We start from the raw sequence: 24194 nt of genomic DNA, 5'->3' as shown, positions 1-24194 counted from the left end.
GCGCAGCATGTGGGATCTTAGTTCCCCGACCACGGATAGAACCCATGCCGCCTGCAGTGGAAGAATGGAGTCTTAATCACTGGACTGCCAGGGAAGTCCCTGTTTTGGGGTGAATTATTCTCTAAAAGTCAGTTAGGTTAAGTTGGTTGATAGTGTTGTTTAAGTATTTTGTATCTTTTTTTTTTCTTAATGTTCTGTATCGTATAAGATTTTATGTCTCATCAGTTATTGAGAGAGGAATATTGGAATCTTCAACTATAAAATTGTGGTTCTGTCTATTTTCCTTTAGTGTTTGCTTCAAGCATTTGGAAACTCTGTTATTAGGTGCTTACACGTTTAAAATTATGTCATTTTGATGAATTGACAACTTTGTCATTGTGTGATGTCTCCCTTTACCTCTGGTAATATTTCTTGTTTTGAAATCTTTGTTTGATATTAATGTAGCCACTGCAGCTTTTTTATCATTAGTATTTGCATTGTATATCTTTTTTTTCATCCTTTTATTCTTAATGTATTTGTGTATTTGTATATAAATGAGTTTTCTGTAGATAGCATGTAAAAAAAAATCCAATCTGGGAATTCCATGGTGGTCCAGTGGTTAGGACTCCTAAAACTAATACAGTGTTATATGTCAATATCTCAGTAATTTTTTAAAAAATTTCATTTAAAATAAAGTTAACCTGTGGGAAATTCCCTAGTGGTCCAGTGGTTAAGACTTGGTGCTTTTTGTTATAAAGCAGAAGCTAACACACCATTGTAAAGCAATTATACTCCAATAAAGATGTAAAAAAAAAAAAAAAAAAAGACTTGGTGCTTTCACTGCTGAGGGCCTGGGTTCAGTCCGTGGTTGGGGAACTAAGATCCCACAAGGCACATGGTGGCACAGCCAAAAAACAAAAAAATCCAATCTGACAATCTCTACCTTTTTTTTTTTTTTTTTTTGTGGTACGGAGGCGTCTCACTGCTGTGGCCTCTCCTGTTGCGGAGCACAGGCTCCGGATGCACAGGCTCAGCGGTCATGGCTCACGGGCCTAGCTGCTCTGCGGCATGTGGGATCTTCCCGGACCGGGGCATGAACCCGTGTCCCTTGCATCGGCAGGCGGACTCTCAACCACTGCGCCACCAGGGAAGCCCCAAATCTCTACCTTTTAATTGGAGCATTTGACCATTTACATTTAATATGATTATAAGTATGATTGGGTTTAAGTCTGTTATCTTATATTTCTATTTGTCCCATTGCTTTGCTCCATTTTTCTTTTTTTCTTGTCTTCTTTTTGGTTGAGTACTTTTTATGATTCCATTTTATCTCCACTATTGGATTATTAGTTACACTTCTTTTCCTTTCTCTTTTCTTTCTTTTAGTAGTTGTTCTTGGGTTTATAATGTACATCTCTTTTTTTTTGACGACACAGCTTGTGGGATCTTAGTTCCCTGACTAGGGATTGAACCTGGGCCCTTGGCAGTGAAAGTGAGGAGTCCTAACCACTGGACCACCAGGGAATTCCCCACAATGTACATCTTTAATGTAAGAGAGAACCTTCAAATAATGTTATACCACTTCCCATGTATTGTAAGACTCTTACAACTATATATTTACTTCTGTTTTCTCCCTTCTGTCATTGTCCTACATTTTACTTCTACATATGTTATAAACCCTACATTTTTATTTTTGCTTTACACAATTATCTTTTTGTTTCTGTTTTTTGTTAAATCTTTATTGAGATATAGCTAATATATGATAAACTGCATATGTTTAAAGTGTACGATTTGATGAGTTTTGACATACGTATACAACCATGAAACCATCACCACAATTAAAATAATGAACATATCCATCACCCCCGAAGTTTCCTCATACACCTTGGAAATCCATTCCTTTCTTCCCTCTGTCCTGACACCTGAAAACCATTGATCCACTTTCTATCCCTATTGATAAATTTGCATTTTCAAGGCTTTTATATAAATGGCACCATACAATATATACTCTTTTCTTTTTGGCTTCTTTCATGCAGTATAAATATTTGAGATTCATCTACATTTTTGCATGTATCAGTAGTATTTTTTTTCTTTCTGAGTAGTTTTCCAGTGTATCAATATACCACAGTTTATTTATCCATTCACCTGTCGAAGGGCATTTGGACTTTTTCCAGTTTTTGACTGTTGCAAATAAAGCTGCTGTGAACATGCATGTACAAGTCTTTGTGTGGATATATGTTTTCATTTTTCTCGAGTAAATACCTAGTTGTGGAATAGCTGGATTGCAGGGCAGGTATCTTTTAAAGATATTTTTTATTTATTTTTATAAATATTTATTTATTTATTTGGCTGTACTGGGTTTTAGTTGTGGCACATGGGATCTTTGTTGCGGTATGTGGGATCTTTAGTTGCGGCAAGCGAACTCTTAGTTGCAGCATGTGATCTAGTTCCTTGACCAGGGATCGAACACAGGCCACCTGCATTGGGAGCGTGGAGTCTTAGCCACTGGACCACCAGGGAAGTCCCTAAAGATATTTTTTTAATTTTTAATTTTTTTAAATATTTACTTTATTATTTTATTTTTTTTGGCTGCATCAGGACTTAATTGGGGCATGCGAGATCTTCGTTGAGGCACACGAGATCTTTCATTGCAGTGCGGGCTCTGTTGTGGCACGTTGGCTTCTCTCTAGTTGTGGCGCTCAGGCTCCAGAGCACATGGGCTCTTTAGTTTTCAGCAGGCAGGCTCTCTCGTTGAGGCGCACGAGCTCTGTAGTTGCAGCGCACGGGCTTAGTTGCCCCGTGGCATGTGTGATCTTAGTTCCCCAACCAGGGATCGAACCTGTGTCCCCTAAATTGGAAGGTGGATGCTTTACCACTGGACCCAGGGAAGTCCCAAGGTATTTTTTAAATGAGAAAAAAACTTCAATATTTACCCACATATTTGCCATCTCCAGGGCTTTTCATTCTTTTGTATGATCCAGACTTCCTTTTGGTAACATTTTCCATTTTCTTTCTGCTTGAAGAGATTCCTTTAACATTTCCTGTAATGTAGGTTGGTTGGTGATGCTTTTTTTCCTTTTGTTTGTCTGAGAATGTCTTTATTTTACCCCCCCTCCGTTTTTTTTTTTTTTTGAAGGTAATTTTGCTGGGTATAGAATTCTAGGTTCATAGGACTTTTTTTTTCTTTTAGTACTTTAAAGATAATTTCTGATGCAAAGTTTGCTCTCATTCTTATGTTCCTCTTCATGTGATTCTTCTTTTTTTCTTTTGGCTGCTTTAAAAATGGTCCCTTTGTCATCTAAAGTAATATTCACAGGTTCCAGGGATCAGGGCATGGACATCTTGGGGGACCATCATTCAACCTACTCCAGTTAGCATGGGTCTAAGGCAGCCTATAGTTTAGATGTGAGTTGACCTCACCCTGAGGCAGTACCCTTCTGAGGACTCTACTCAATGTTCTGTATATTAAGAATTTTTTCATTCTGGATGGTGAGAATACAGACTGTTCTGAGGATTTCTCCTTCTATTCACTTCTGGTGGTTTTACCTCAGCCTTATGTAGTTTCCTTATACATATTTACCCAACAGTATTTACTCCAAGGCCTGAGGGGACCCCTCTGAAAATCTCCAGAATGCTCTCTCTGTATATCTCCCCCTCCAGCATTTTCCCCCACAAATTCTTGCCCTGTTGGCTTTCCCAACTTGTCACCTCAGCTTAATGAGACTATTAGGCTGTTTGGGTCCTCCCTCCCTGTGCTGCAGCCTGGATACTCTTTCCAAGCAGTAAGCTGGGACAATTGCAGGGCTACCTCATTTCTTTCCCTCTTGTCTTGTGCTGCCTGTTGCCCAATGTCTGAAAACTCATTTCGTGTATTTTTTCATTTTTTTTTAGTTGTGTAAGGCAGGAGGATATATCTGGTTTCTGACACTGCATCATAGCTGGAAGTAGAAATTCATACTTAACTAATTTTAATAGTTTCTCTGAGGATTTAAATTTTTTTCCTACACAGTTTTGTCATCTACAAATAAATGAGAGTTTGAATTCTTACTTTACCATTTTTTCACTTCTTTTTTTGCCTTATTCCATTGGCTAAGACCTCTACTACTTTGTTGAATGTTGGCTATAACAGACATCCTTGTCTTATTCTTTTTTTTTTTTTTTTTTTTTTTTGCGGTATGCGGGCCTCTCACCGTTGTGGCCTCTCCCGCTGTGGAGCAGAGGCTCCGGATGCACAGGCTCAGCGGCCATGGCTCACGGGCCCAGCCGCTCCAGGGCATGTGGGATCCTCCCGGACCAGGGCACGAACCTGTGTCCTCTCATCGGCAGGCGGACTCTCAACCACTGTGCCACCAGGGAAGCCCCTTGTCTTATTCTTGATTATAGAAGGCTTTTATTTTTTGTCATTAAATAAGGTTTCTGCTACTTTTTATTGTGTTAAGATATACATAACATGAAAATTACCATTTTAACCATTTTAAAGCATACAACTCAGTGGTACTAAGTACATTTACATTGTTGTGCAACCATCATCAATATCCATCTCCAGAACTTCTTCATCCCCAAATAAAACTCTGTACCCATTAAACAATGACTCTCTATTACCCCTCCCCTCAGCCCTACTAATCTGTTTTCTGTCTCTGAATTTGATAATTCTAGGTACTGCATATAAGTGGAATCATACAATAAATATTTGTCCTTTGGGGTCTGACTCCTTTCACTTAGCATAATGTTTTCAGGGTTCATCCATGTTATAGCATGTATCAGCCCTTTATTCCTTTTTGTAGTTGAATAATATTCAATTGTATGAATACACCAAATTTTGTTTCATCATTCATCTGTTGATGGACATTTGGATTGTTTCTGCCTTTTGCTGTTATGATTCAGCTGCCATGAATGTTCATGTACAAGTTTTTGTTAGAACTGTTTTCAGTTCTTTTGTGTATATACCTAAGAGCTTGTTTGTTTTTAAAACTTGTTTTTAAATACCTTTTATCAGATTGAGTAAGTTCCTCTTTTATTCATAGTTTGCCAGAAGCTCTCATCATGAATGATAATTGAATTTCATCAAATACTTTTTTGTCTCTTGAGGTCAGCAATGATTTTCTTCCTCTATTCTATTAATGTGGTAAACTACACTGTTTTCTGTTTGTTTTGGTTCATTAGTTATAGTCGATTTTTTCATTTAAATGTTATTTTTTTCACTCTTTTACCTTTACAGTTATATTTCTAGCAAGTGATACTGCTTCTTTTAAAAACTGTGGGAAAAGCAGATAACACAAAATGTATCATCTGAACCATTTTTAAGTGCACTAACACTATATTCACATTGTTTTGCAACAGAGTTCTAGAACTTTTTCATCTTGTAAAACTGAAACTGTGCCCACTGAATAACAACTCACCATTTCCCCTTCCCTCCAGCCTTTGGCAACCACAGTTCTACTTTCTGCTTCTATGAGCTTGAACTACTTTAGATACCACTAAGTTTTGGTGGTTTTACGGTTTTACTGTGGCTATGTCAGAGAATATTCTTGTAGGAAGTACACAATAAAGTATTTGAGTGTGATGGGACATCATGTTGGCAATTTATTATCAAATGGTTCCGGAAAAACAGTTCTTTGTGCTATTCTTGCAACTCTTCTATGAGTTTGAGATAGTTTGAAAATAAAGTTTAAAAAAAAAAGATTGTTTCTTCCTTAAATATTTAGTACATTCACCACTGAAGCCATTAGGATCTGGAATTTACTTTGCAAGAAAGTTTTTAGTTGTGACTCAATTTCTTTAATAGATACCAGGGTATTCAGATTTTTCTTTTTCATCTTCTGTCAGTCTGGCAAGTTTGTACTTTTCTAGGAATTTGACTATTAACTCTAAGTTTTCAAATTTATTGGCAAAAGATTGTTTATGATGTCCTCTTATTATCTTTTAAAATGTCTAAGATTTATGTTGATAATCTTTTCCATTCATTAAATTGGTTATTTGTGCCTTCTTGTTTGGTCATTCTCACCAGGGATTTATCAATTTAATTATATTAGTCTTTTCATGGAACCAACTTTTGGCTTTGTTGATTCTTTCCACAGTGTATTTGTTTTATTTCATTAATTTCTGTTCTTTTTTTTACTTTCTTTGGTCTTAGCTTCTTGTTTGTTTTACAGCTCCTTGAGATGGATGTTTGAGTCATTGATGTTTAGCTTTTTTAACTGTCATTATGAATATGCTCCTGTGAATATCTGCATACAAGTTTTTACATCAACATATTCATTTCTGTTGAGTATATATCTCCTGGGTGTATCTATCTCCTGGGTCATATGGTAACTCTATGTTTAATTGTTTGAGGAATTGCCTGTTTGCCAAAGCAGCTGCTCATTTCACTTTCCCACCAGCAATGTAGGAGGGCTTCAGTTCCTCCACATCCTCACACTTAACTGACAAAAATTGTACATATTTAAGGTGTACCACATGATGTTTTAATACATGCATGTACTGTGAAGTGATTATACCATCAAGCTAATTAACATCCATCACCTTACATAGTTTTTTGTGTGTGTGCATGCGCGCATGCGTGCTGAGAACACTTATCTACCCAGAAAATTTCAAGTATACAGTACAGTATATTAACTGTAGTCACCATGCTGTACATTAGATCTCAAGAACAACTGAAACTTTGTACCCTTTGACAAACATCTCCCCATTCCCCTCCCCCCACCCCAGCCCCTGGCAACCACTATTCTACTCTCTGCCTTTGTGAGTTTGACTCTTCTAGATTGCACATGAAATTGAGATCATTCAGTATTTGTTTTTCTGTGTCTGACGTCCTCCATGTTCATCCATGTTGTTGCAAATGGCAGGATTTCCCTTTTTTTAAGGCTGAATAATATTCCATTATACACACACACACACACACACCACATTTTCTTTATCCATCCATTCATCAGCAGACACTTAAGTTGTTTCCGTATCTTGGCAATTGTGAATAATGCTGCAATGGACAGGGGAGGACAGAACTCTTTGAGAAACTGATTTCATTTCCTTTTGATATACACCCAGAAATGGAATTACTGGATCATATGGTAGTTCTATTTTAAATTTTTTGAGGAACCTCCATACTATTTTCCATAATGCCTCTACCAATTTACATTCCCATCAACAGTGTTCAAGAGTTCCCTCTTTTCCACATCTTGGCCAGCACTTGTTATCGCTTGTCTTTTTGATAATAGTCATTCTAACAGGTGTGAGGTGATATCTCATTGTAGTTTTGCATTTCCCTGATGATTAGTGATGTTGAGCACCTTTTCATGTACCTGTTGGCCATCTGTATATATTCTTTGGAAAAATGTATATTCAAATCCTTTGCCCATTTTTAATCAGATTGTTTTCTTGCTATTGAGTTGTCCAAGTTCCTTATATATTGTTAATATTAACCCCTAATCAGATATATAGTTTGCAGTATTTTCTCCCATTCCATAGGCTGTCTTACAACACTTGTAATTGTCTTTTTGATTATAGCCATCCTAGTGGATGTGAAATAGTATTTCATTGTGGTTTTGATTTGCAATTCCCTAATGACTAATGATGTTGAGCATCTTTTCATGTGCCACTGACTATTCGTATATCTTCTTTGGAGAAATGTCTGTTGAAATCCTTTGTCCATTTTTTTTTTTTTTTTTTTTTTTGGCTGCACTGTGCAGCTTGCCAGATCTTAGTTCCCCAACCAGAGATTGAACCCTGGGCCACGGGAGTGAAAGCGCCAAGTCCTAACCACTGGACCGTGAGGGAATTCCCTTTGTCCATTTTTAAATTAGGTCTATTTTTTAAATGTATACTAATTACAATTATTTTAAAGCCTGTGTCTGTTAGCACCAATACCTGGATCTCCTGTGAGTGTCTTTCAACTATTGTTTTTTCTCTTAGTTATTGGTTATTTGATATTCTGGATAATTTTAGATTTGATGCCAAATATTGCATATAAAAACTTGTAGAGATATAATTTGAAGTTTTGAGTGCTGTTATTTTCCTCCAGAAAGAATTTCTTTCCTCTGGCAGGCAGGTCAGGTGGAATCAGATCATCTTAATCTGATCAGCGATTGAAATGATTTGAATCTGGACTTCAGTCTTTGTGAGGGATGGTCTGTTTCCAGTTTGCTCTTATTTTTAGGGTTTCGGGGATCCTAACTAAAAGCTGGGTTTTTTCCAAGACCTCTCCTCCTTGACAGGTCTGAACTCCAGTTTTTGCCCCTCTTGAGATGGACAGAGCCTCTCTTCAGCTTCTCAGCCACCACTTTCTTATCTGCATACGCCTCAAGAGGAAAAGCAGCATCGAAATGTCGGGCGTACCTCTCTGCTTCTCTTCTCTCTAGGAGGCTGGACTTCAAGTCCTTGATGCCTTGATAGCTCTTCGTTGACTTCAGACTTTCCTTTGAAAACATGTATTTTTTCTGTCTTTTCTAGTTTTTCTTGACAGAAGGTTGGCCTGACACCAGCTAACCCACCATCACTGGAATTGGAAGTCTCAAACATATCTCTTTTTCATATTTTGTCCAGGTTTGGTTAGTCCTTCTCAGTGCAAGAGTTGGTCATAACCATTTAGCCCACCCTTGCTAGAACGCTCATGCGTTTTACCTTAAATTGTTTACATGTGTTTATTACTAACGCTTTGACATAGGGCCAGTCCTTTTCTTGGAATAAGTGTTCACTGATTAGGGTTCACCTGGTCTTACATAAACCATATCCATAATGCCTTTTTTATAGGGTCTAGTTTCCATTCCCCAAAAGTGGAGACATAATTTAAAATTAGTTGTGGAGCAATCTGATTGCAGATTCTTTTAAAATTTTTATTACTGTTTCCCACCCTAATTGTTTATAAGTATCTCACCCATGCTTAATTCAACAACTATTATTTTTAGCAAATCATTTTTATCTAGTTTTTCCAAAGTGTTCATATGGATTTCATAGAAATAACAATAGTCTTTCTTTTTGCACATATTTCATCAGTTTAATTAAATTACATTTGATGAAATGTTTTAAGTGTTTAAAGTTTAAATGTTTAATAAATCACATCATGTAAATTAAACTACATGATTACAATACAAACTACAACTGGCATACATAGGTTTAAGAACAAACACAACTAACCCTTCGTAAGCATAGAACCCAGCTAGTGGGAGCAGATTATCATATAGCAGCAAGGGTTTGGTGAACCATGGGCATCAGAATGTTTTAGAGAGGGAATGGAAAGTACCAGTTAGTATGCTGATTGAGTTAAGTGGATGTTGTGTAAGAGGCCTTGTAGAACTAAGGCTGGGATAGCAACAGCATACGGGAGAAGTGGAGGAAGAGCCTTGAGGATGTAAAGTTCTTAAAACAGTGCTTGATATATAATAAACACTTAATAAGGTTATGCTACTGATGTCATGATTATTTTCATCATCATTGTCTGAGATGTCTGGAAAAAACAGGAAGGGGCTCAGATCTGACATCAGCCCTCCTAACCCAGCCACTGTTCCAAGCTGAAGCTCTTATGAAAAGAGCAGTTATATGATAAACAGATTATGGTACATTCACACAATGGAATACTCAGCAATAAAATGGGATGAACTATAGATACAGACAGCAAGTTGGATGAAACTCAGGGGCATTACACTGAGTGCAATGAAAGAAGCCAGTCTCAAAAGGCTGCATACCGTATAATTCATTTATATGACAGTCTGTCAAAGGCAAAACTATTGTATAGTGATGGAGAACGGATCAGTGGTTGCCAGGGGATAGGAGTCGGGGGGGGAGGATGGGACTACAATGGGAGAGCACAAGGGATTTTGGGGGAAGTGACACAACTGTCCTGCACCCTAATTTTGGTGGTGGTTATTCAAATCTATACGTGTGTTAAAATTCATAGAACTGTATGCCAAAAACAACAAATTTACTGTATGTTAATTAAAAAGTATGAAATTAAAACTAAAACCTTAAGAAACAGTACTGTGGAGAGCATCCTACTGTCTAGGCATCTAAGCTGGCCTGGCCCCAAGTGCAGTCTGGCTGGCTCTTGTGTCTGAGCGGAGTATGTGCACCCAGGCCTGGTCCTCTTCCTGGGCCGTTGTCACTCACTGGCTTTTTTCTTCCTTGTGTTAGATTGGAGCTGGAGGGAGCATCACTGGGCTGAAGTTTAACCCTCTCAATACCAACCAGTTTTTCACCTCCTCAATGGAGGGAACAACTAGGCTGCAAGACTTTAAAGGCAACACTCTCCGAGTTTTTGCCAGCTCAGGCACCTGCAAGTGAGTAGTTTAACTCAGAGGGGAAAGGGCTTCTAGGCTCTCAGTGTAGTTCTGGCGAGAGCATCCAGGTCCCATTTCTTTCACCCAAACCTGGCACAGGGAAGAAAGGAAAGGTGTTAGCTCCTTTCCACGTTTCCCTCTCTTTCTCAGACGTTTTCTTTAGCTGCTCTTACTCTGGGCCAGGTGGGTTACTGCTTCAGGGAGTGGTTCTGGAGCTTCAGCTCTTCTGTCAGTCATTCCTGTATTAGACTAGACCTTGATTCTCACTGGACAAGTCAACATGGCATTTGCCTAGAAAGCCACTTAAAGCCTGGACCAGGAATGAAGAACTTAAGATTCCATTCCTTGCATTCACTGGGATGTAATGACCTGACCAGTTCCTTGATGGAAGCTTAAATGGATACAATCATGTCCATAAAGCACTTTGGACTCCCCAAGAGCAAGTGGCTGGAGAAATTACAAAATGCTTGTCACTTTGATTTCTAGCAAGAGACATGACTCTGCTCCCTAGGTATTTGGGGGTGTGGGGGTCTAACTAGCACTGGGCTGCCCCACAGGGGTAAGAAATACAGGAGCAATAGGACAGGTGACAGAATAGACTTACTCTTCCACAAGAAGCCCTCCCCCTGAAAGATGTTTACAAGGGATGCAAAAGGCAGTGTAGCAAGGATTTGAGGGGAAAAAATGTAAATCTGAGCTCTCCTGGCTGGGTATCAGGATCCCTGAAGCACCCTCCAACCCCATCTCTTCACATCATGTAGTCTGAGGGACAAAAGAGCAAGATACAGCTTCTGAGTTGTGTGTGCCTTTCCCCCTGAATGCTCAGAAGGGGGCAGAAGTTCCTTTCTAGCCAGCTGTGAGGAACAGAGCTGGGCAGTCCCTGTTTGGTGTGTCACATCTCCTTTGGCCCGACCAAGGGTGGAGGGTGAAGGGAGAAAGCAATACCTGAGTCTTCCTCAGGACCCAGGGCTGAAGGGGGCAAGCCCGCCTGGGGACCTGCGTTATGGCTCTGGGTTTGGCTGCTTCAGGGACTCTGAGTAGCTGAGGATCCTGGGCCCAGCAGTAACTGGACAAGTTTCTGAGCCCCACCACCCCCATAACCTCTGTGGGGATGGTAGACAAGTCTGAGTGCTCCTCACTGGGAGTCCACGACAAGTTATTCATTCATTCAACAAATATTTATTGACTGTCTAATATACGTGAGCTGCAACAGTGAATAAATGGAACTTGCCTCTGTCCCCAAGAATCTTACAGCACAGTCTCTCCCTCCAGCTTCTGGTTTTGCAGCCTGGATGTGTCTGTCAGAAGCCGAGTGGTGGTCACAGGAGATAACGTGGGGAACGTGATCCTGCTGAACATGGACGGCAGGGAGGTGCGTTCTCTGGAGCCCAGGTCCTCCCCTTCCCTCCCTGACCCCCAGCCTCGGTTCTGCACCCCCCACCTGAACCGAGCTCTTCTCTGCAGCTTTGGAATCTGAGAATGCACAAAAAGAAAGTGACCCACGTGGCCCTGAACCCGTGCTGTGATTGGTTCCTGGCCACAGCCTCCGTAGATCAAACAGTGAAAATCTGGGACCTGCGCCAGGTTAGAGGGAAATCCAGCTTCCTCTACTCGCTGCTGCACAGGCATCCCGTCAACGCAGGTGTGGTATACCAGACCTCGTCCTTCCTGCAGACCCTGCTGACCTGACCCCTTCAGGGGTTTTCCCTCAAAGTGTAGAAGCCACTAGGCCAAACCTTCATACCCCTGATAGCATCGGCCAAGCTGAAGTCCTGAAGCCTTTCTGACTCTAGCTGCTCGTATCAGCTGCTGAGCCTCTAGGATGTTTTTGTTCGCAGCCCAGATTCACCTCCCTTCCACCTGTCTCTAGAAAGGAGAGGGAGGGAGGGTGCCCCTGCAAGAGGCCTGTGAGAGCCAGGACAACAGGGCGCCCGTGGTTCCCTGAGCTCAGGGGCTTTTCACTTTGCCAGCTCATTTCAGTCCCGACGGTGCCCAGCTCCTGACCACTGACCAGAAAAGTGAGATCCGTGTTTACTCTGCCTCCCAGTGGGACTGCCCCCCAAGCCTGATCCCACACCCTCATCGCCACTTCCAGCACCTGACACCCATCAAGGTAAGTAATGGAGGGAAGGGAGCTGTGATCATGGGATGGATCAGGTCTACCAGGGTGGGGAGAAGGGGGTAGATACAGAAGCCTTCAATGCTAGACCTCTTCCTGCGCTGACACAAAGCAATCTCTTATTCTCTGGCTCTCTCTGCACCTTTTGTCCAGCTCTGTGATCCCATTTTGCTGAGTTTTCTTCATGTCTCTTTGATAAGCTTATTTCCCTGAGTTTTTTCCACACAGCCCAGCTCTCACTGTGGGCACTTTCTGAGATCCTAACCCTCGGTTCTGCCCTTAGTTTCAGTTACCTGTGTGTGCAGCTGATCTGCAACCTAACCTTAGCCCTCATTAGCGGCTTCTCTGGCCTCAGTCCCTAAGGCTTACAGTCTTCAAGTCCTGTGATTCTTTCCTGCTCATGCCCCAAGCAGTCTGAACTCTGCCAGTCCTTCTGCTTTACTAGTATATATTCTTTCCTAGAACCACAGCCCCTCTTCAGACCTCCAGATCTCATGCCTGTACTTCTCTAGTCAGTATAGCATAGTTCAGGCAGGCGGACACTCCCGGGGTTAGAATCCTTGAGCAAATTACTCAAATTTTGGATCCCAGTTTCCTGGTCTATAAAAAGCGAATAATGGTATCTGCCTGACAAGGTTGTTGTGAGGATAAATCCTTATACTTAAAGCACGTGGCAACGTGCTTAGCGCCTAGTAAGTACTCAGTAAACAGTGATGACTTGGTAGTAGAGTGGCCCCCACGTACCTCAAATCAAATCCAAGCTCTCAGTAACATCAGGGTCCTTTAGCAGTTGGTGTTCCCCATTGATCCTTCCTTCCTTATCTCCCACTTGGTATCCAGCCAGCCCAACCAGCAGCATCCCAGGTGTGACTTATTTATGACTTATTTCCAAGCCACTGCCGGTAGCACTTCTTCCTTCCTGCTAACCATGTCTTTTCTCCTTCAGAACTTCCTGGAAAAGCTTTCTTGGGAAAATCCCATCAAGTTCTGTCATTCCAATAGCTGCTAGATTTGTTTTGAGCAGGGTGATCTGAGGAACACAGGTGTCCTCCCCTTTTTCAGTCACTAGCCATTTTCTACTCAACTCATTGACATTGATGGAGGAGGGAGAGTAGTGGGATTACTTCAGAACTTATTAGGTCCTATTTGGTTTTGCTTACCGGAGGCTTTTCGCTTTGTTTGTAGGCTTACCTCTTTGGTTCATGTCTGGGTCGGGCTGATGTTAAAACATTTATCAGTTGGTATGATCTCAGGAAATGCAAAGGAGAGAGAAGGCCTGAAGGTGTCCTAAGGGTCAGGGAGGCCAGCTGGGGATTTTAAATTTGCAACGGTAGATGCGCACGCACTTGAAAACCATTCCTGTTGTTTCATGTAGGTCTTATCTCCATTATTAAATTGTTGGCAGTTGTATTAACAAGTGTTGTTAGTGGCAAAGATACTTTTGATGTCCCTCTTGACAGTGTTCTGCGTTTACTCTTGTGACCTGCCTCTCCATCTCCTAGGCAACCTGGCATCCTCGGTACAACCTCATTGTCGTGGGCCGATACCCAGATCCTAATTTCAAAAGTTGTACCTCCCATGAATTAAGGACGATCGATGTGTTTGACGGAAGCTCAGGAAAGATGATGTATCAGCTGTATGACCCAGAATCTTCTGGTATCATGTCGGTGAGGCTTGGGCCCTCAAATAATAATGGGAGGAAGCAGGGATTCACCTTACCTTACTGGATCAAAAATGACCAGAAATTAATCCTTATGTGCCCTTCTCCCAGTACCCTCATTCCCTCCTCATGCTTATCCCCTTGTCTCTGCAGCTCAATGAGTTCAATCCCATGGGGGACACACTGGCCTCTGTGATGGGTGAGTGAATCTCAGGCTGGTAAAGCCCACCCTACTCCCCAAGGTTCAGGGCAGGTTAACCTCAGCTTAGTGCTGCTCCATTCACCCCAGGGTCGTAGTCAGTAAAGATGATGACCAGGGGACAGCGGGCTCTTTGGCCTAGGCCCTCCATCCCTCTTGCTTTGTCTTGGTCACAGCAATGCCTGGCTGCTGCCCAGTTTCCTGGTATCTCCTTATCAAGTCCTAGGTTCCCCACGCCAGCCCCAAGTTTTCAGAGGCTGATAATGGACGGTGCGAGTCAGACTGGTCTCACTCCTCCTAGGTTATCACATTCTCATTTGGAGCCAGGAGGAAGCTGGGAAGCGTAAATGAGAGACATTAATGAAGGTGGGGGCCAAGCAAGGGCTTGGAGCCCCATGGGAACAAGTTCTGCGAGAAGAGGCGGCTTTGTGTTAAAGGGCCAGAGGTATCCGAGTCCTTAGGGTTGGAGCAGGGGCACTGGGACTGCGACACTGGGACTGGGATACTGGCATGTACTGTTCTGGACATAGCTCCAGAAACTCCAGAGTTGGCGACCCAGCTGCCCCAAGGGTCCTTGCTATATCTAGCCTGGAGCCAAGCTTCTCTTTTCTCCTCTCTGACATGCAGTGGCAGAGGATCAGGTAGTGGTTTTCGATTTGTGTTCACTATTCACATGGCCAATAAAACCATACCCGACTGAGCTTCTGAGTGGGTCTTCCAGCACTGACCTGGTCAAAGGGCTTCTCAGGTCCCCAAAATGAAGAATAGGCACAGAAAACAGCACTAAGAGTCCAAAACCTTCATTCTCTGGAAGCTGTCTCAGCCCTATTCTGGGTCACAGTCAGGAGCTATTCAGCTCACAACCTGCCAGCTGGAGATCCCTGGCAGATCCCAGGAGATCCCAGCCTAGATGAGAGGGATAGTAGTTTCGTGATTCTGTACAACTCACCCCCCCACACCTCCCCCGACTCCCTCCCAAGTACCCACATCCTTCCGACCTGCTCAAGGTGCAGGGGTGACAAAGATGCTGGAAGCATTATGTCTGACTCCAGTTAATGGTGGCTTCAGCTGGACAAAGGAAAACTTCGCTGGCTGGCTCTTGGGTGATCTGGTTCCTTGGTGGCCAGTGTTTGTACCCCCAGTGTTGTGCAGTTTTTCCCACTAAAATAAGCACTGAGAGGCAAGACTGTGTCCTCTGGGCCATTTGCCAAACACTCTGGGTTGGAAGAGAGAGTGAGCAGGGCTTGATGGAGAGGCAAAGCAGATCAAGCGGCAACTCCCTCAGCCTTTTAATCCTAGGTCCTGAGTGAAACTTGAATACTCGTCTACATTTCAGGTCCTTAGAAGGGAGCATGGAGGAGGCAAATCCGGTTTGGAGAAAGCCAGCGTCCAACACAGTAGTTGGTTAACGTCAGGCACATGAATGCTGAGTGACAGGTGCCACAGGCCAAGCTGAGCCCCACTTGTTCATCTAGGCTGGGGTGACCAGAGGGAGGCCCAACCCAGGGTCTCCTGTCCATGGGCTGGGGAGCAGCAACAGTCAGGAGCAAGGCCCAGCCCACCTCCCCGAGGAGGCAGAGGGAAGGGGGCTGAGTGGTTGTCAGGCATGGTCCTCCCCGTCTGGAACGTGGCGGTAGCCAGGAGGCTGGGCCTGCATCCGGAAGAGGACGGTGAGGAGCAGCACTATGAGAAGGAAGAGGATGGAGCCACATACAGCCAAGGCCACGATCACCTCTGGGCACGGGGCAGGGAGGGCGAGAGAAAGGTCATGTCAGTGTTCATTCAGCAAATATCTGAGTGCCTGCCACACGCCAGGTGCTGTTCTTACAATGGGGATATCACAGGGGGCCAAGACAAAGTCTCCCTTGTAGATTTTACATTCTAGGAGAGGAGATGCCATGACAGGCAAATGATAGACATGATGGATTAGTGGCAAATGCCATAAAGGAAAACAAAGCAGGGTAAGGGGGAAATGATGGAGAGGTAGGTCAGTCAGGGAAGGTGTCACTGAGAAAGTGACCATTTGAACAGAGACCTGGAGTCACTGAGACATACAAAAGATCTGAGAGAAGAGTGTCCTGAGGCCAGGGGTCAGGGGGTGGGGTGGGTGGACGGGAAGCAAATGCAAAAGGGAATTTGCCTGGCACGTTCTAGGACTAGCAAGAAAGTCAGTATCGCTAGAGCAGAATACACAAGCACAGGAGATGAGGGCAGAGGACCAGACCAAGTAGGGCCTGGAGGCCATGGTAAAGAACTTGGGTTTTTGTTTTTGTTTTTTCTTTAAATTTATTTATTTTTCTTATTTATTTTTGGCTGTGTTGGGTCTTTGTTGCTGCATGTGGGCTTTCTCTAGCTGCAGCGAGCAGGGGCTACTCTTTGTTGTGGTGCGCGGGCTTCTCACTGTAGTGGCTTCTCTTGTTGCGGAGCATGGGCTCTAAGCGCACGGGCTCAGTACTTGTGGCATGCGGGCTCAGTAGTTGTGGCTCACGGGCTTAGTAGTTGTGGCTCGCGGGCTTTAGAGCGCAGGCTAAGTAGCTGTGGTGCACGGGTTTAGTTGCTCCGCGGCAATGTGGGATCTTCCCGGACCAGGGCTCGAACCCGTGTCCCCTGCATTGGCAGGTGGACTCTTAACCACTGTGCCACCAGGGAAGCCCAAGAACTTGGGTTTTATTCCAAATGTAATGGGAAGCCACTGGAAGATTCTGAGAAGAGTAGTGATGTGAACTGATTTATGTTTTAAAAAAATTAACTCTGTTGTGCTGAAACACTGGTAAGGCCAAGAACAGAATCAGAAAGAACGTTAGGAAGCTTTTCAGTACTTCAGGCAAGAGATGATGGCAGACTGGGCTAGGGAGCAAGAGCGTGTACTTCAAAGATTGGGCTAGGGCTTCCCTGGTGGCGCAGTGGTTGAGAGTCCGCCTGCCGATGCAGGGGACACGGGTTCGTGCCCCGGTCCGGGAAGATCCCACATGCCGCGGAGCGGCTGGGCCCGTGAGCCATGGCCGCTGAGCCTACGCATCCGGAGCCTGTGCTCCGCAGCGGGAGAGGCCACAACAGTGAGAGGCCCGCGTACCGGGGGGAAAAAAAAAAAAAAAGATTGGGCTGGTAGGATCTGCTAGTGGTTTGGAGGTGGGGTCTGAGGAAGAGGGTATTCAGGATAGCGCTTTGGGTTATGCTATACACCTAGGTTGCTAATGCGGCATTTACTAAGGTAGGGAAGCCTGGAGGAAGAGCAGATTTGGGGGAAGAGCATTTGGATGGATTGATTGATTTTTGAGCATTTGGATTTAGACTTCAACTGTGACATGCATTAGTTGACATCCATGTAGAGACCTCAAGTCAGCAGCTGTATATGTGACCCTGCAGCTCAGAGAAGAGGCCATGAATCTGTGAGTCATAAAAAGACAGAACTTAGCATGGAGATGGTAATATAAGGCTATAAGGCTGGGTAAGCTCACCTTGGGAGCAGGCATGGATGGGGAAAGAGCGAGGCTGAGCCCTGGGCCATCCACTGGTTAGTGGGGAGGAGAAGCTAGTAAAGGAAGCTGCCTCTGAGTTAGAAAAACCAGAGAAGCCAAGGAAGTGTTTAAGGAAGGAGTGATCGATTCTGTAATGCTGCTGAGAGGTGAGAGAAGCTAAGAATTGGTCACTGGCTTTGGTAAGAGGAGGTCATTGGTCCTTGACAAGAGTGGCTTCCATGGAGTGGCATGTGACATAAGACTGTCCAGTGTGAGTCTGAGAGAATGGGCAGTGTGGCAGTGACACCAGAGTCTAGGCAACCCTTTGAAGGATTACACCCGAAAAGGGGGGAGAGAAAAGGAGTGGCAGCTGGAGAAGGACGTGGGCCAAAGAGGTTTTTGTTAGGCTTTGAGATGACACTGATCCAGTAGAGCGGTAACACTGAGCACCGGGGTCCGTGTTGAGGTGAGAAGAGATGGACCCAGAGTGTAAGTGGAAAGGCTGGCTCCAAGTGGTGACTTGTACCAGCGAGTAAGCTGGAACACCTGGTGGTGGGAGGACAAGACAGTTCTCTCCCGGTTGCTTTTATTTTCTCTTGGTATAAGAAGAGGGGCATCGCCTGAGGGTGAGGAGTACGTCTCAGGGTGGGAAATTAACTGTCTAGGGATAGGATGGGCCTCGCCCCAAACCATGCAGCGTCTGAGTTGGATAAAGGACTGCCATCCCTGCAACAGGACGGCTGGAAGTGCATCAGCTCTCTCGAGACCTGTGGATATGAATTGTAAGCTGTTCTGGGACACGGCCAGCATGGAGGCAGGCAGCAGCTCACCTGTGTCTGCAGGACTGCTTGCCAGCTGGCACTCCTGCTGCCAATCCTTGGGCACAACAGGCTCTGTGAGGCGAAGGAAGTCCTGCAGCGGGCAGCGGTGAGGGCAGCCAGGCAGGATCAGCGGCCAGGGGGCCTTGTTACTCTCATTCCGAAAGTACATTTCCACTGAGAAATTCCTGAGGGTTGATAGGAGACAAGATGGGAGCTGCCCACAGTCCCCACGTGAGCGCCCCTCCTCAGGGCAGACCCATAGCTCCACTCACCCAGTATCTTCCTGGTACAGTTCAAATATGTGGCAGGACGCGTAGGGGGCTTGTTCACCATTGTAGACATCCAGCGCCATTTGCAGAGCAACCAGGGTGGTGTCGTGCTGTAGGAGAGAAGGGCTCCCCATCAGCACTGCCCCCCACACCCTCAGGCGCTGAAGAGAGGAGGGATCCAGCTCCTACGTGACGTCAGCACGCTGGGGACTGTGGGAGCTCACCGCAGAGTAGACCAGCAGCTTAGGGAGCTGGGAGGTGGTTGCCATCAGGGTCAGGTTCTTCCGTATCTGAGCCAGCAGGACTCCTGAAGGAGAGAGTCCCCAGTGTCAGTGGCTACAGCCATCACCGTCTTCTGACTAGACCTATCTGAGGTCCTCTCCCCCTCTGCCAGTCCTGGGTCTGATCACCAGCACAGAGAACGCTTTAGATTCAGGGGAACCACGCAAACTCTACAGCAGCCCCTGCTCTCTAATAACTTCCAAATTTACAGAAGGAAGCAAGACAAAACAAGATATCTATATTTCTCACAGGTGCGGAAACCTGCCCATTTATTTATAAAGGAGCTACGAGGCCCTGCCCATGTTTGAAGAATTACTCCAGTTGGGAATAAATATAAACTTAAGATTGCTTCAGAGCACACAGGATGGGGGCTCCAGGCCAGGGGAACTCTGTCATGTTCAGGCTCTGAAAACTTTCTAGATGTTGGAAAGGTCTGGCAGCTGGCACTCCCTTGGGTGCTCAGCTGAAGAAACTGACGTGTATCACTCTCAGCGTCCTTTCAGAGTGGCCCCCGGTGGTCCTCTGGAGGTAGGAGGTCATTTGAGGGAAGGGAGGGTCTTCTGACATGGGTGAAACTTAAGGATATGAATGGCAGAAAAGCACAAAAATCTAACTGTGGTCACTCACACAGTGACAAACATGCTAAGTATCTGCAGAACTGGGGAGACTGGATGGCTGACGGGATAACTGGGGAGACTGGATGGCTGACGGGACAACTGGGGAGACTGGATGGATGACGGGACAACTGGGGAGACTGGATGGATGACGGGACAACTGGGGAGACTGGATGGCTGACGGGACAACTGGGGAGACTGGATGGCTGACGGGACAACTAGGGAGACTGGATGGCTGACGGGACAACTGGGGAGACTGGATGGCTGACGGGACAACTGGGGAGACTGGATGGCTGACGGGACAACTGGGGGGACTGGATGGCTGACGGGATAACTGGGGAGACTGGATGGCTGACGGGATAACTGGGGAGACTGGATGGCTGACGGGATAACTGGGGGATCTGGATGGCTGACGGGATAACTGGGGAGACTGGATGGCTGACGGGATAACTGGGGAGACTGGATGGCTGACGGGATAACTGGGGAGACTGGATGGCTGACGGGATAACTGGGGGACTGGATGGCTGACGGGATAACTGAGGGATCTGGATGGCTGACGGGATAACTGGGGAGACTGGATGGCTGACGGGATAACTGGGGGACTGGATGGCTGACGGGATAACTGGGGGACTGGATGGCTGACGGGATAACTGGGGAGACTGGATGGCTGACGGGATAACTGGGGGGACTGGATGGCTGACGGGACAACTGGGGGACTGGATGGCTGACGGGATAACTGGGGGGACTGGATGGCTGACGGGATAACTGGGGGACTGGATGGCTGACGGGACAACTGGGGGGACTGGATGGCTGACGGGATAACTGGGGAGACTGGATGGCTGACGGGACAACTGGGGGACTGGATGGCTGACGGGATAACTGGGGGGACTGGATGGCTGACGGGATAACTGGGGAGACTGGATGGCTGACGGGATAACTGGGGAGACTGGATGGCTGACGGGACAACTGGGGAGACTGGATGGCTGACGGGATAACTGGGGGACTGGATGGCTGACGGGATAACTGGGGGGACTGGTTCTGAAAGAGCAGAGAACACTTCAGGCAGAGAAGCAAGCATGTAAGAAGCCCCCAGCAGCAGATGTCTAATGCTGTAGGGTTCTGACAGGGGAGTGACATGCTGCTTTTGTCACTCACCCCCCTGCAGCCGGGCCTTCTCTGCCTGCTCGTAGATCCCGAAGAGGAAGCGGAAGCTGAAGTCCTTTAGCCGGCTCAGACGCTGCATGGTTTGAGGCGAGGCCCAGGGCGGCAGGACCAGCCCGTGTGTCTGCTGTGTACGGCAGCGGGCAGGTTAGCTCCCCAGCCTAGGCCAGAGCCTCTCCCGAGAGCAGCTCTCTTCCCACGTGGGACAGTACCTGTGTGTGTGTGTGTGTGTGTGTGTGTGTGTGTGTGTGTGTGTGAGAGACAGAGAGGGGAGGGAGAGGAGACGCAGAGGGACTGGAACCAGGAGACATGGTGGATGGTGTTTAGGCTGCAGGGAACAGGAAAGCAGGCTTGGGAGCGAGAAGTGTGACTCAGCAGAATGGAGTCAGATACCACGAGAGCTCTGGGTGGACAGAAGCAGGAACTGCTGACGACTGATAAACTATTTCCCACTCTGAGGTTCTTTTTCACCCGTGAGGGAAGTTCCCTTGTTTCACAAGAGGTGGCTTGCTTGGACCTCCCCAGTAAGCATGGTGTCCAGGCACTGTGTTCTACTTGGCCTGGTCACCTAGGCCTGTTGAGGTATGAGAGAAGAGCGGTCACACCGGGGACCCTGAGCCGGCTCACCTCACAGAAAAGTGTGTCGTAGACATTCCAGATGGTCTCCAGTGTCAGGTCCGTAAGCCCTGTCTCGTTGGCCACCATATCCAGAAATTGCTATGAAAAATGGATCAGGGGATCAGTCCTGCCCTGGGGGAAAGGACAGTGTGGTGACCTCCACCTCAGCCCCACTCACTGCATTCTGAATACTCTCATTCTGATACTCCGGTGTCCGCCGGGTCTCGTTCTGCAGCTGTTCAAAACGGGGACATGGGCCCAGTGGGAACTTCAGCAGCTGCAGACCAAAGCGGGGAAGCAGAGGCAGAGAAGGAGTCGGGGATCAGCAGGCCAACGGCCAGAATTGTCTCTGTCACCACCTCTGGGGAAGAGCTGGCTGGTCTTACCCTGTCCTCGGCAATGGGCACAGTGTGGACGGGGATAGGCTGCCAAGAGATGTTTGGGTTAAAGTGCTGCATCCCGTCGGGAGGGAAGAGTCCAGCCAGGTTGGCCTCAGCACTCATGAGAGTCCGGTCAAAGTCTGTACTTCGCACATAAACCTGCAGAGATGACAACATAAGTCTCACCTGTGGGAGCGGGGTGGGAGAGCTCTGGCCCCTCACTGGGGCTCCAGGGGTGGTTCTGTTCTTGATGGTCACCTAGCAAATTATAAATCAACCATGCATCTGGCCCTCTCCCCTTCTCTGGCCTTCCCCATCCCTCTTCCCAGCCAAGGCCCACTCAGCTGGGGGCGTAGCTGTCCCCCATCTGTGAAGAACTCCTGTGGGAATGGCTCTAGTTCAAATGCCCCTCCCAGTCCAAAGTGCTTAGTCAACAAGGCTCTCAGGTCTGTCTGCTTGCCTGGTTTATTACAACACCTGTCTCCCTATCTAGGCCTGGGTCCTTGAGGGCAGAAACTGCCTTCAATCACACCCCCCTTTATAACTGTCTTAGAGACCAGGAGAGGAAATAAAATAAGGAACAGAGATATTTGCTTGTGAAAAGGGAGGAATAAGCTGTGAGAAAGGGCAAGATCAGGATACGGCTGGCCCTCAAGGAAACAATAACAACATCTAGGCACAAAGATCAGATCTGTATGGCGCATCATTATGTGCAATGCTAGCATAGTGCCTGCCCCATAACAGGTACTCAGTAAGTGTCTTGGATGGAAAGCCTGAGTTACTTCACAGAGTCAGAAACTACTTTGCCAGATCCTTAAGTCAGCTTGGATGCTTGATCACTTTTGCCTCTCTCCAAGCCAAGCAGGGGCAACTCAGCCTCTAGGGTTTTGCTCTAGACAGCCATTGGATGTCTTGTCCCGTAGTTGTGCTGTAACTAAAAGCGCATGGAGGGAGGCCAGAGTGCCCAGCCTCACCCGTAGTCTCCCTGAGGATAGAGGGTGAGAACAGCACTTCCCATTTCCCTTGCCTCTAGAACTCCCAGCCTTACCTCTTGCCGGTGGTAAGAGGTGTTGAGGAAGTCACGGTAGCGCTGTCGCAGAGCCTGGCCCAGCTCCCAGTGCTGTAGCATCCCCTCCTGTGGGCAAACCCAAGGGTTAAGAGGCCCACAGGGAAGGGATGGCTCACGATTACCACAGGGCCTAGCCACTATTGCTTTCCAAGTTCTTGGTTGAAAGTAGGAGTGGGTTAATCTGATACCAGGAGTCATTTATTAAGTGGCCGACTGTGCATGGCATTATGTATGCCCATTTTAATCTGGGCACACATGAAAGTAAGATTAAGAAATGTCAAAATCAGCACCCACATGGGAAAAAGCAGTTTGGTAAGGCCCCAAGCTCTGCAGCCTGCTCTAGAGGTCACTCATTCTACAGCTCATCCTGAGAGAGAGCTGGCTTCTGACCCACCTTGGTTAGCTGACCAAATCCCTGGGGCCATTCATCTTCCTGATAGGGGTCCTTGGGGTATGTCTTCACTGGCGAACGGTCTCCATGTCGGTACAGCTGAGGGAAGAAAATGGTTAGCCTACAGGTCAGAAGGGTCCCCTCGATGTGGACACAGAGCCAAACTCTGCCCCATGTTGAGAAGGAGCCGTCACTCCCTCTGGGAAGCCTTAACTCTACCAACTGCAAAAGACCCCAACTCAGAAGTCAGTAACTTCCTCCAGGTTCCAGAGGTTCTAACTTGGCTAAGCAATGTCACTGGAGACCTTGGGAAAATCAAAAGTACAGGTGGGAAAGGAAAAGAAATAAAAGCAATGCAGATGGTGGGGGAAACTGGAAAAAAAATCACCAAAGGTTTTCTTCGCGAGCCTCTTATCATTCAGCTACATCCCTGTCCCAAGGCAGACTCACCCGACCTATCCTCTAATACTGAACTCCGTACACCCTGCCCCCCCAGATACCCTAGAGCTTCACAAAAACTGCGAACCCTGGCCTCCAATCCCGCAGGCCGGTTGTCTCTTCTTAAACCAGCTCCTCCTCCAATGGACCCCAGACCCCAGCAAAGCCCCGCCCATCCCTCCACCCGCAGGCCGGTGCCCTCCTAGCACTGGCGAGCCTTTGGCGACCCCATCTCATTACCAAGGTAACGAAACGCAGACGCCGGGCCTGGGTAGGTGGCATCACCATCAGGTTAACACCAAGGAAGAGCTGGAGAAGAGCCACCCGGCTCCAGCCGAACTGTCTGCCCGCCATCACCGCTGTGGTCTGTGCGGCAAAGAGGCTGGAACCCGCTGAGTGGCACTTGCAGCAGCCGCCCGGACGCACCCTTAAGGACACACGGCGGAAGTGCTCTCGCCGCCATCTTGCTAA

At 46.4% G+C, this 24194-nt stretch overlaps 2 protein-coding genes across 5 annotated transcripts in view; one reads left to right on the top strand and one right to left on the bottom strand.

The window, feature by feature from the left end:
• DDB2 (damage specific DNA binding protein 2) overlaps window positions 1-15633 on the top strand; it is a 22594-nt gene extending 6961 nt beyond the window's left edge. The window contains exons 4-10 of one of the 2 annotated variants that reach the window (XM_022592064.2): window positions 10099-10244; window positions 11517-11616; window positions 11709-11886; window positions 12215-12357; window positions 13866-14030; window positions 14177-14222; window positions 14524-15633. In XM_022592064.2, coding sequence (XP_022447772.1) covers window positions 10099-10244; window positions 11517-11616; window positions 11709-11886; window positions 12215-12357; window positions 13866-14030; window positions 14177-14222; window positions 14524-14573 — 828 coding nt within the window. In that variant the 3' untranslated portion in view covers window positions 14574-15633. Of the gene's footprint in view, window positions 1-10098; window positions 10245-11516; window positions 11617-11708; window positions 11887-12214; window positions 12358-13865; window positions 14223-14523 lie in introns of both variants that reach the window. The other variant, XM_022592060.3, reaches the window with a different exon arrangement.
• Window positions 787-24168, bottom strand: ACP2 (acid phosphatase 2, lysosomal). 3 transcript variants are annotated; one of them, XM_022592067.2, is made up of 11 exons: window positions 23964-24168; window positions 23289-23384; window positions 22874-22960; window positions 21832-21984; window positions 21624-21722; window positions 21455-21544; window positions 20822-20951; window positions 18995-19077; window positions 18774-18880; window positions 18511-18686; window positions 787-15956 (listed from the first exon to the last, which is right to left on the bottom strand). In XM_022592067.2, the coding sequence occupies exons 1-11, from the start codon at window positions 24075-24077 to the stop codon at window positions 15823-15825; spliced, it is 1269 nt and encodes a 422-aa protein (XP_022447775.1). In that variant the 5' UTR covers window positions 24078-24168; the 3' UTR covers window positions 787-15822. The 3 variants fall into 3 exon arrangements, with proteins under 3 accessions (XP_022447775.1, XP_022447774.1, XP_022447776.1); XM_022592066.3 differs by having other exon boundaries at window positions 20822-20954; window positions 23964-24165; XM_022592068.2 differs by lacking the exon at window positions 23964-24168 and adding an exon at window positions 23674-23870 and having other exon boundaries at window positions 20822-20954.
• Window positions 24169-24194: the final 26 nt, after the last annotated feature.

This window comes from Delphinapterus leucas, chromosome 7, assembly GCF_059928025.1.
Source record: "Delphinapterus leucas isolate spDelLeu-1000000601 "Yukka" chromosome 7, BTC_Dleu_Yukka2, whole genome shotgun sequence".
In the NCBI taxonomy this organism is placed as follows: Eukaryota; Metazoa; Chordata; class Mammalia; order Artiodactyla; family Monodontidae; genus Delphinapterus; species Delphinapterus leucas.
Note: the sequence above shows the minus strand (reverse complement) of the source record. Positions and strands in the feature narration are given on the sequence as shown.

Bases quoted from the DNA above. Each gene is read 5' to 3' on its own strand.
- ACP2 (XM_022592066.3), bottom strand. From the start codon at position 24,077: ATGGCGGGCAGACAGTTCGGCTGGAGCCGGGTGGCTCTTCTCCAGCTC. The intron at 21,985-22,873 runs GTAAGGCTGGGA...TCATCTCTGCAG, and splicing joins CCTCTTACCACCGGCAAGAG to GTTTATGTGCGAAGTACAGA. The intron at 19,078-20,821 runs GTGAGTGACAAA...TCTCTCCTTCAG, and splicing joins GAAGGCCCGGCTGCAGGGGG to GAGTCCTGCTGGCTCAGATA.